The following is a 12,286-nucleotide window of genomic DNA, read 5'->3' on the forward strand; positions in this document are numbered from 1 at the left end:
TCTTTCTTCATTTGTACTCTACCTCTCTTCCAGTTCCTTCTTTCATCCTTTCAGTGCCTTCTTTCCTTTTCTCTTACTTCTTTTGAAGCTGGCGAGGGGTCTGGAGAACAAGTCCTACGGGGAGTGGCTGAGGAAGCTGTTTTTTTTCAGTCTGGAGAAAAGGAGGCTCCGGGGCAACCTTATCACTCTTTATAAGTACATTGAAGGAGGCTGTAGAGAGGTGGGGGTTGGTCTGGTTTCCCACGTGCCTGGTGACAGGACAATGGGGAATGGGCTAATGTTGCACCAGGGGTGTTTTAAGTTGGATATTAGAACTTCTTTACTGAGAGTGTTGTGAGGAATTGGAATGGGCTGCCCAGGGAAGTGGTGGAGTCACCATCCCTGGAGGTCTTTAAGAGACGTTTAGATGTTGAGCTTAGTGATATGGTTAAGTGGAGAACTTGTTAGTGCTAGGTCAGAGGTTGGACTCAATGATCTTGAGGTCTCTTCCAACCTAGACAATTCTGTGATTCTTCCATCCATCCTACATTTTCTTTATTCTTCCTTTCCTTCATTCCTCCTGCCTATCTGCTTCTCCTCCTCTCCTCTTTACTTTGCCTTTTCTTCTTCCTCCTCTTCATTTTTTCCTTCCTTTATCAAAATGCTTTCCAAATGCCTGCACCACTCTTCCAATCAAGCTCAGACATGCTCTGAGGCAAGACCTCTTCTTCCTCTTCCTCACCACCTTCGGTTGAGTCCTGTACTGTGTCCCTCAGAACTCACTCAGAATCCCTTCCATTCAGCTTTGTACACTCATGAGTACTTTGTAGCACTCATGACAACGATTACTCTTCCAGAGAAATCACTCTCCTCCTCTCGATGACCTGCTGCACACCAGAGGACCTGGATGCGTGCTGCAAACAAGGCTCCTAGACCTCCACACTGCTCAGGTGAGTCTTTCACTCACTTTCACTACACTGCAACCAGCACTCCCTGCACACCGGTGGGCTGCTAGCTCTGCACACACCACGTGGACAGAGCTTCTTGTTTGCTTCTTTGCTTCATTCATTTATTTCTTTCTTCTTTCCTGCTTTGTTTCTACTCCATTCTATGTCTTGCTTGCTTTCTGGCTTGTTTCTTTATTGCGTACATTCTTCTGCATGCATTCTTCTTTTGCATGCATTCTTCTTTTGCATGCATTCTTCTGCATGCATACTTCTTTCCTTCTGTCTCCGTTCTTCTTCTTTAATTTCTTTCCTTCTCTCTGAAAGTTCTTTCAGTTATTTCTAGCTTAATTTTTGTTATGCTTGTATTTCATTCAATGTGTTCCTGCTTTCATTCTTTCTCTTCCTTCCTTCCTTCTATATCTTTGTACCTTCTTTCACTCTGCCAGTTTCTTCTTTCATTCTGCCAATATCTTCCTGCTTCCTTTCTTTCCTCCTCTCCTTCTATCCATTAGTTTCTCTTCCTCTCCACTTCATTTTTCACTTTTCCCTTCCCTGCATTAGCCTTCAGAGCCTTTCCCTTTCCCTCCTTCCCCATCTGTTCTTCTTCCTTCTTCCTTTTTAATTTTTCCCTGCTTTGACAAAATGCTCTCCAAATGCCTGCACCACTCGTCCCATCAAGCTTTGGTATGTTCTTAGGCAAGACCTTCCCTTACTCTTCCTCATTGCCATAAGGCGTGTACAGCATCCCTCAGACCTCACAAGGCAACATCACCTTGGGAATTACTCTTCCAGAGAACTCATTCTCCTCTGCATGGGCTGCTATAGACCAGGAGACTTGGATGCCCACTGCAAACAGTCTCCAAAGACTCCAAACAGCTCAGGTGAGTCTTTCATTTGGCAGCTTGAACTCATCACACCCCAGCACACAAGTCCTCCAAAAATGGGCAAAAGCACAGTGCAGCCACAGCTCTGTCACACTCTCACACACCTCAGGGAAGATGCATTAATTGGGGCTCACTTGCAACCAACATGCTGAATGGAGAGCTCTTGCTTTGCTTTTCAGGCACACATCCACTGCCAGAACAATCCAGCAGCAAGATACTCAGGACCCAGGGAAATTACTCCCAACAGAAATGTCTCATCCCTATATGTCCTTCCTGCTGCCCGCTCACAGTGAACTGGAAAGCACCAGGAAAGCAATGAGATCAGGCAATGGGGCTCTGCTGGTCCATACCTACAGCCATTACCTAGGCTACATTCTGTCCATCCAACATAAACATATTGCAGTTAAATCAGCAAAAATAATGCATTGCTGTTTTGAACACATCTTCTCTGAGTACAAGTCACTTACCTGTAGGATCAGCGCTTGCTTTCTTTGGAAAAAAAAAAAAAAAAAAAGCATTTCCATGACAGGTGAATGTCTTGTAAAGGGCAATTTCATTGCAAGTTATCCAAGATTTCTGGGGAAGCTGGATGGAAAAATTTCCTTCAGATGTGGGACACCTATGAAATCATTGGACACTATGCACTGCTCCCATATGTGCATTCATGTTTTGGAATGAGCCATACTACAAGAGATGCTCCATTTCCACCAACACCTACCGTGCAAGTACAAAGACTGGGGGAAGCCAAGTGCACAAAGATTACACATACCCCATCATGTCTCCTTAGAAATTGCCTATATTTCTCACTCCACACAGGCACCACAGGAAGGGACAGTTGCCAGTGGGAGAAACTGTTCTCCCCATTGGTACCAACATGCACATCAGAAAGCTCCAAACCTACAGGTATTGCCTAACCAATGTTCAGTCCATCCAACATAAAGGGAATACAAAACAAAACAAAACAAAACAAAACAAAACAAACAAACGAACAAAAAAACAGCAAAAAAAAAAAATACATCTGTCTCTCAAACGTATTTTTTTTGCATACGAACAACTTACCAGTAGCACCAGTGGTTTCTTGCTCGGAAAAAAATAATAGATTCATGCATGGAGAATTGGTTTATAAGGGAAATTCTCATTTGAAGTCTTCAGTGATTTCTAGGGAAGCTGGACTGTAAAAGAAAACATCAAGCTCAGTAAAAGCTTGATGTCCCAGTCATGTAAGAGTGTGCAGTGCTCTCTGGTACACAGCTATCACATAGAAAGCTGTCACATAGGAGAGAAGAAAAACAAAGAATCCCATTCCACCTCATTGAAACACAAGATTTGCCAATAGCGTAAACATGGAGAGCACTTCTTCCCCTCCTCCCCACTTCTTGGTCAATGCCACACTCCGCCTTGCATCCAGCATCACCATTTCACACACACAAGGCTCATTTCCCACTCAACACCATCCTGGCTATTCTAAAATGCGCACCACTTCTCTGTGTCACTCACAAAGTCACTGCCACAACACTTGAACGATGCTCCAGCCCAACAACACAATCCAGCTCCAAACTCACCTCTGAGCACATCACCCTCTGCAGAGCCTCGCCTTCTCCCACACTGCCAGGAGCTTCCCCCCTGCACAAATGACACTCTCAGGGCATTAAACGGGCTCAGCAATCTCAGATGGAAATGGAGAAAGCTGGACCGATGAACAACATTTACAGCAGCTTCTGCTGGAGCAGCCACTCCTCATGCTCAGGAAGACAGGAGTCGCGTGCATTAAAAGGAGCATGGCCGGCAGGTCAAGGGAGGTGATCCTCCCCCTCTACTCTGCCCTGGTCAGGCCTCACCTGGAGCACTATGTCCAGTTCTGGGCTCCCTGGTACAAAAAAGACAGGCATCTCCTGGAAAGAGTCCAGTGGAGGGCCACAAAGATGATATGCAGCCTGGAGAATCTTCCCTGTGAGGAAAGACTGAGAGACCTGGGTCTGTTCAGCCCTGAGAAGAGGGATAAGGAGGGATCTTATCAATGTTTACAAATATCTTAAGTGTGGCAGACAGCGGGATTTGGCCAAACTCTTTTCAGTGGTTTGTGGGGACAGGATAAGGGGCAATGGCCAAAAAGTGGAGCACAGGAAGTTCCACACACACATACAAAAGAACTTCTTCATGGTGAGGGTGACGGAGCGCTGCAACAGGCTGCCCAGGGAGGTTGTGGAGTCTCCTTCTCTGGAGATATTCAAGGCCTGTCTGGACACCTACCTGGGCAATCTGCTCTAGGGAACCTGCTTCGGCAGGGCGGGTGAACCCAATGATCTCTTGAGGTCCCTTCCAAGCCCTACAATTCTGTGAGTTAAAGGCCATTTTCCAGACAGCTACAAGAGATGACCATCTCTACCAACACGAACTATGCAAGTGCACAGATTGGGGGGAAGTCAAGTGCACAAAGATAACATGCACCCCATTACAATTCAAGGAAGGAAGGGAGGGAGGAAAGAAGGAAGGGAGGGAATAAGGGAGGGAGGAAGTGGAGAGGAAGGAAGGAAGGAAGGAGAGAAAGAGAGAGAGAAAGAGGGAGAGAAAGAGAGAGAGAGAAAGAGAGAGAGAGAAAGAGAGAGAGAGAAAGAGAGAGAGAGAAAGAGAGAGAGAGAGAGAGAGAGAGAGAGAGAGAGAGAGAGAAAGAAAACACTTTTCATTAGAAAGGTTTCAAGTGCTAACAGAATGCCAAAGAACAGTGCCTGCAGGAATACAACCACTGGACCTACCCCTCACCTCTAGCACTTCTTCAGCACTCTTGGGTGAAAATGCTGCACACCAGTAGGAAAGAGCATTTATGGAATCCATGTCATGACAGCTCTAAGAACAATCAGCTCTGATTTTATTCTGTCAGAGAAAAACTCAGATACTGAATAGCAAGCCTCAGCAAGAAGTTCCAAACGAGGAGTTGACGATATCTTAGATGTATGCCAAAATAGGTGTGAAAGTCAAAATAAATAAATAAATAGATCATAATCACACGTTAAGCCTGTAGAAAGACCAACAATGTAAAGCAAAAAGAACAAGGAGGACAACATTGCTGATTGTTTACACATGTTCCATTAAAAACGCTGTGTGAGAAGGAGCAAGACACCAACATCATTGTGTCATCAGACACTACGACTTAGCAGCATCACATATAGAGAGAAGACTTCAAAGTCCCTCAACTCAAAATCTTTCCCATAAACACAAGGCCTTCCCATAAACACAAGGCCTTCCCATAAACACAGGCAGTGGCCTGTTTCAGATACTGAAGAGCAAATTTCAGGAAAATGTTCCAAAGCATGAACTGAGGACCTCTTGGATGCATGCTGACATAGACGCGAAAGTTTAAAAAACATCATAAGGGGATTACACACAATAAGTCCATAAATCAAACAGCAATGCAATGATGCAATGAAAGAAGAATGAGTAGAACAAACATCAAAGGTGCTTGCCTATCTTGTGTTCCATTACAAGCTCTGTGTGAGAAGGAGGATCGCATCATCTCCACCAAGGCCAACTATGCAAGCGCACAAACAGGGGGAAAGTCAAGTACACAAAGATTACATGCACCCCATCATGTCTCCTCAGAAATTTCCTGTACTGGCTTCTTCCACCAAGGGAAGGGACTGTTGCCAGTGGGAGGAACTGCTCTCCTGGTTCATACCAAAATGCTCATCCAGAGGCTCCAAACCTACTGGCATTGCCCAGGCAACATTCAGTCCACCCAACAAAAAGGAGCACAAATAAACAGCAAGTAAATATATATTTGTCTCTCAAACACATATTATTTGCATATAAAAGACTTACCTGCAGCATCAGTCATCGATTGCTCAGGACTGGATTTTTAGCAGGAGAAGTGGTTTAAAGGGGGCATTCTCATTTGAAGTTATCAGTGATTTCTAAGGAAGCTGGACAAAACAAGCTTTGCAAAATCTCCCCAAACATGGGAGAGTGGCGGTGCTCCCTGACACACAGCTATCACACGGGAAGTGAGAGAGAGACCTGAAAGCCAAAGACAATCACTCAAGGACAACCTCAGCCATCAAAAGGGATTTACATGCTTTAAGTCCATAAAACAAACACCAAGGCAATGCAAGAAGAACAAGTAAAACAAATACCAAAGGTGCTCGCCTATCTCATGTTCCATTACAAGACCTGTGTGTGAAGGAGGAAGACTCCAACAAAGCTGTCTCATAAGCATCATACAACCCACCAACTGCACCCACCTGTAATGAACATGAGCTGGGCACAAGGCAACAATCACACCAAATTTACCAGCACTCCCAGGACACAAGAGAGGCCAGTCACTGCAGAGTACATACTACTGGCACAGTCGGATCCTCTGAAGCTGTCCTTGAATAAAACACCTTGCCTGATTGAGAAAAACAGATCTCTGTTGCACTGCTCTTTGCCCTGACCCCTGGCTGTGCTCTTCTACCTCTGTATTGCAAAGTACACAAATAGCATGCTCAAAATAGGATAAATATAACATGATTTTTTGCTGCATCTTCCCCTTTACAAACTACTTTCTGCTATTGAAGAGACTGAAAACGTTTTTATGTTTTCGATACTCAGAGTGTCTGGCAGACACTTTGAAAGAACATCAAAGCAGGACAATGTGCAACATGCTACAAGAGCATGTCATCCTTCAAACAGCGATGTCATGACAGCTCTAACAGCAAGGGGCATTGATTTAATTCTGTGAGAAACAGAGAGTTCCGTGAGAGAGTTCCTATCTATGATAGCAAAATCAGCAAACTCAGCTGATGTTAGCAACCTCAGTTGCTACCAGAATAGCAACTGTATAGAAGGATTTGGTACCTTATTTTGCAAAGAAGACTTCCAAGATTTTGTGAGGCATTAGCTGCTACTCATATACATGTTGAAAGGACATCAAAAAAGGACACCGTATGTCAAACCATTTCTCTGGCCAACAACACAAGTCCACAAACAGGCAAAGTCAAACAAATAATAACTCTGTATTCCTCCATGGAAAGCATTTCTGAGCAAGGCAAATAAATCTCAACACCAACAGATGTAGGAACTAAGACCACCTGCTGGAACCACACAGACCAAGAAGATTTGACACGTTACCCTTCCACAACAACCTGCACACAATGCATTCATCAGAAAGCTTTCAAGCACTAGCTGTATACAACAGGATAAGAGGGAGCAGGGAAAGCCTAAACTGCCTTTTTGCCTTTCATGGTAACTCCAACATGAGAACCAAAGTGGAGAATATTACACATTGCGCAAAGAAAACCCTCAAGTCCCAACTGTCACCTTGCATCATGTTGCCTTCACAGGAGAATCAGGCAAGAGGAAGAAAGACTTTGGGGCATGAAACCACATCAGATATCAGCACGGTCTGACCTCTGTAGCCCCAAAGGAAGTGAATATTGCCTGTTGAAATCTGACAGGCAGAAACTTCTCCATGTCTTCAGCTCCTTCAGCAATCTCACTGAAAATTTTACACACTGGTAACTAACAACATTTGCAGAGACAATGTCATAACAGCTGTAATGAAGTTTCATGTTCATTTTTTCTGAGAAAAAAAAATAATGCTGAACAGCTAAGCTCAGTAATATCTTCCAAATCAGGAATTAAGGGGCTCTTTTGGTCACAAAATAAGAGATGTAAAAGGGCAATTAACACCATCAGTGGATTAAAGACAAGGATCCAATAAAAGGAGCAGGATATATGGCCACAATTAGAGCTCGTCGAAAAGGCACTAATAGTGTTCAGCTGGCCAACATCCCATTTCGAACCATGGGTGAGAAAGAGCAAGACACCAACATCATGGTGTTATCAGCATCAGATAGATTGACTTTCCAGCATCATGTACCTAACCCTTCCACAACCTCATCTTGACCAAAAACACGAGGAAAACATTCATCAGCAAGTATTCAGATACTTCAGCTACACGAGAAGAAGGGCCCAGTCCCGGTAGCAGACTCAGACTCAAGCCATAGTGCTGTCGGCACTTGCAGCTCAAGCAGGTCATGAGCAGCAAGCAGCAGCGGACTCGGGGACTGCACCAGGCTGCCCCAACTATGAGTGGGCAAAAAGGAGACGGGGTGGGAATGGGCTATTAGGAAGGAGAGTGTGAGGAACAGGGCAAGATAAAAGAGCAAGGACACGGGCAATGAAGAGGGAGAGGAAGACAGCGACGAAGAGGGCACGATTAAGGGTCGAGAGGAGGGCGAGTGGCACTAACCGTGTCCAGGAGTCCGGGCGGCTCCTGCGGCGTCTCCTTCGGCGCGGGGCCGAGCGGCGGCGGGCAGTTGGGGCTGAAAACCATCAGGTCGCTCTTGCCCGCGCCGTCCGCCACGCACAGGCTCCGGCTCTGGCGCTGCGAGTACGACCAGCTGCCCACCTCGCTGGCGCACACCAGCGTCGCCGGCCCGGGCCCCGCCAGCACGGCCGCCCGCGGCGCCCAGCGCGACGCCCCGTACAGCACCACCGCCAGCAGGAACAGGCTCGACACCGCGCAGATGGCCACCACCAGCCACACGTTCGTCGCCGCCGCCGCCGCCGCCGCGCCGCCCTCCGCGCCCGCCGCCGGCCGCAGCCCCGCCCCCGACGACGACGCCCCCGCCCCCGCCGCCGCCGCCGACAGCGCCGCCTCGGCGCCCTCCACCAGCGACACGCTCAGCGTGGCCGTGGCCGAGCGCGACGGCTCCCCGTGGTCCCGCACCACGATCAGCAGCCTCTGCCGCGGGCCGTCCGCCTCCTCCAGCGCCCGCGCCGTGCTCACCTCGCCGCTGTACAGCCCCACGCGGAACGGGCCCTTGCCCCGCGGCTCCCACAGCTCGTAGCGCAGCCACGCGTTGTAGCCCGAGTCCGCGTCCACCGCGCGGATCTTCGCCACCACCTGCCCCGCCGGCGCCCCCCACGCCGCCCACGCCCACAGCGACCCCGGCGCCGACGCCGACGCCGACGCCTCGCCCGCAGCCCAGGGCCCCGGCCCGCCGCCGGCAGGCGGGAGCAGCGCCGGCGCGTTGTCGTTCTCGTCCACCACGAACAGCTGCACCGTGGCGTTGCCGCACAGCGGCGGCTCGCCCGCGTCCACCGCACGCACCTCGAACTGCAGCACCTGCAGCTCCTCGTAGTCCAGGGGCCGCAGCGCCCACAGCCGCCCGCTCTCCGCGTCCACCGACACGTAGCTCGACGCCGGACGCCACCCCGACCCCGCGCCCGACCCCGCGCCCGACCCCGCGCCCGACCCCGCGCCGCCCTCCGCCACCGAGTAGCTCACGCGCCCGTTGCCCGCCTCGTCCGGGTCCCGCGCCCACAGCCGCGCCAGCTCCGCGCCCGCCGCGTTGTTCTCCCGCGCCAGCACCGTGTACACGGCCTGCGCGAACGCCGGCGCGTTGTCGTTCACGTCCGACACCGGCACCCGCAGCCCGCGGCTGGCGCGCAGCGGCGGCGCCCCGCCGTCCTCCGCCCGCACCTCCACCTCGTACTCCGACACCCGCTCCCGGTCCAGCGCCTCCCGCAGCACCAGCGAGTACGAGCCCGCGAACGTCGCCACCAGCCCGAACGGCGCCGGCGGCCACACCGCGCAGCGCACCCGCCCGTTCGCCCCCGAGTCCCGGTCCGACACGCTCAGCAGCGCCACCACCGTCCCCACCGACGCGTCCTCGGGCACCGGCACCGACAGCGACGTCACCCACACCTCGGGCGCGTTGTCGTTCACGTCCTGCACCTCCAGCATCACGCTGCAGTGCCCTGATAAAGGCGGAACTCCCATGTCTCTCGCTTGGATTTGCAACTCGTATAAGCGCACTTCTTCAAAGTCCAAAGGTCCTCGCAGACGGATCTCCCCCGTTTGTGCATCAATGCTGAAGACATCTCTCTTGGTAGCAGGAACTAAACTGACGATGCTGAACGAGAACTCGTGATTAATTCCTTCGTCCGGGTCGGTGGCTCCCACTTGAGTCACCAACGTTCCCTCTGTCGCGTTCTCCGGCAGCCGCACTTTATAGTTCGACTGGTTGAACTGGGGCGCGTTGTCGTTCGCATCCAGCACCGACACCACCAACTCCACCCTGCCCGTCAGGGACGGCCTGCCCCCATCAATCGCCGTCAGCACCAGACGGTGTTCGGCCAACGACTCGCGGTCCAGACCTTTCGTCAGCACCAGGAACAGCGACTTCATATTTTCATCTGAAGATTTCACGTCCAGAGCGAAGTGGTCGCTGGGGCTGAGGGTATAGGAGAGCTGCGCGTTGTCTCCGATATCTGCATCCGACGCGCCCTCCAGCGGGAAACGGGATCCCGGCATCGTAATTAATTCCGCGATGCTGAGGTTCACCATAGCGGCGGGGAAGATGGGCGCATTGTCGTTGATGTCGGTGACCTCCACCTCCACGTGGAAGACGCGCAGCGGCCGCTCCAGCAGCACCTCCAGGCGCAGGGCGCAGGGCGCGCTCTTCCCGCACAGCTCCTCCCGGTCCAGCCGCGAGCTCACCACCAGCGCCCCGCTCGCCCCGCTCACCTCCACGCTCGCCCGCCGGCCCTGCGCCACCAGCCGCAGCCGCCGCGCCTCCGCCTCGCCCGCCTCCAGGCCCAGGTCCTGCGCCAGCCGCCCCACCACCGTGCCGCCCTTGGCTTCCTCCGGCACCGAGTAGCGCACCTGCCCGCCGCCCAGCGCCCAGGCCGCCTGCAGCACCAGCACCCGCACCACAGGCCCCCACCTCAGCCGTGCTTGTCCGTAAACGCCCATTGCTGTCACCAATTTCCTCTTCTCTCCACCATGTAGGCACTGATGTGTATATTTATAGTTTCTGGCTGCACTCGGTATTAGGATCCTCTCGCAATGGCTGCTCGTCCTCTTCCTTGCAGCTCTTTCTGTCATCTGCGTTATTTCTCACGGGTACCGGAAGGTGTTCCCCTCATCCTCCCCCTTTTTCATCATGCGTTTATTATGTCAGAGCGGCATCATGTGGTAGTCTGTAGGTATTGCCTCTTACCGTGCTCTGCATATCGCCCTTAATTAGCTCCGGTTTTGCCATTTTCCATTCCACGCACTCCTGTTTGAGGTTGTTGCCGAGTACTCACCTGCAACGCTTTTCACTGTACTAATTCAGGAGACGTGCATATAGTTTTCTTTACAATGTGACGCTAACTAATCATTCACAGTTCTTTTCCAAGTGACACTATTATGCCATGAAATGTGCTGAATGTATTTGACAGCTCCCAAAATCACCGTGATCGGTGTTCCTGTTAGAAACCTTGAGGTCTAAATGAAGTGTTTCTGAAAACATGCTCTATTTAATGCCGTTCTATTCATACTTTACAACCAAATAAATCTAAACCTCTCTTGTAGACAAAACACCCGGAAGCGGATTCTCAGACTGATCGAGTAACTCTTACAAGGACTGTGAGCAGGGGGCGAAGTCGAAACAGGGAAACAGATCCCCTTCTTCCACTCGCGGTCGCTGGGTCCTCTCCACGGCTTCCTTCAGTGGGAACTGTGAGGTTCTGCGACAGCTCCTTCCCGGGGGAGATTCCCCGTTTCCTGCCCGCTCTGCTGACAGTGCAGGGTCGTAGTAACCTTGCTGTGAAACGCTCAAAGGAAAGGAGACACGAGGTGAGAGCAAACTCTCACAAGCGCCAGTTCCAAACCTCTCGGAGTGGGGGCCATAGGAGGGCGGAAGGGAGAGGAGACAAGCACATTATGCGTGGATGCTGCAGTCCCTTGGGAGAAAGCGGAAGAGTCGTGTTACCGGCGAGATCCCTCCTTCAGACGAGACAGGGCTGAGATTTTCTGCTTTTAAGGGTATCTTCGCCGTTCGTGCTCGCCGTCTTCTGCAGGCACGCCAGCGGGGCAGGATGCTGCCGCTGACGGCTCAGTGTCACCCCTCAGTACCCACTCCCAGTCCCCGGCAAAGCCCGGTGCGCTGCACTGAGAGGATTCTCGACCACCCTCTGAAGCTCCAGGGCAAAGCCCACCACCTGCCTACATAGCTCTTCTCTGCCCACCTTTGCATCCGCCGTCACCTGCCTCGCGCACCGGCAGCAGCCGCGCTAAAGCCGGGGGCAAGTCGCTGCCTTATCCCTGCAGATCCCGCACACAGAACTTGGTTCAGGAGCACTGACCACGGCTGTGCCTGCTGACCTCTCTGCTCTCCGGCTTCTCGCAGACGCATGCGGAAATCCACCGCTGAAGGTAGTCAGGCTTTCTAGGAACAGCAATCATGTCTCGAGTCCAGATCCGTATCCAGTCCTTGATGCCCGCTGTATTTGGTTTATGCCGTCTTGCCTTTATGCGGTTGAAACTCAAAAGGCAACAGATGAATGCTTCTTCCTCCTGCGTCTTAGCACCTTTACTGTTTTTTTTTTGTTTTGTTTTGTTTTGTTTTGTTTTGTTGTTTTTTAATCCCTGCCCACGACAGACTCATCGCCCCGAGGAAGTCACTCAGAGACACCACGTTTCCTATCCCAAATCCTTCTACATGGAGC

The 12,286-nt window shown here is 51.2% G+C and overlaps 1 protein-coding gene across 1 annotated transcript; it reads right to left on the minus strand.

Moving 5' to 3' along the window:
- Positions 1 to 8,003: 8,003 nt before the first annotated feature.
- Positions 8,004 to 10,547, minus strand: LOC309883693 (protocadherin alpha-8-like; the record flags this gene model as incomplete). Its single annotated transcript, XM_082771978.1, has 1 exon — positions 8,004 to 10,547. The coding sequence occupies one exon, from the start codon at positions 10,545 to 10,547 to the stop codon at positions 8,004 to 8,006; it is 2,544 nt and encodes an 847-aa protein (XP_082628104.1).
- Between the last annotated feature and the right edge of the window lie 1,739 nt (positions 10,548 to 12,286).

The sequence above is a fragment of the Aythya marila genome, assembly GCF_965140915.1.
Source record: "Aythya marila genome assembly, chromosome: 14".
NCBI classification, from domain to species: Eukaryota; Metazoa; Chordata; class Aves; order Anseriformes; family Anatidae; genus Aythya; species Aythya marila.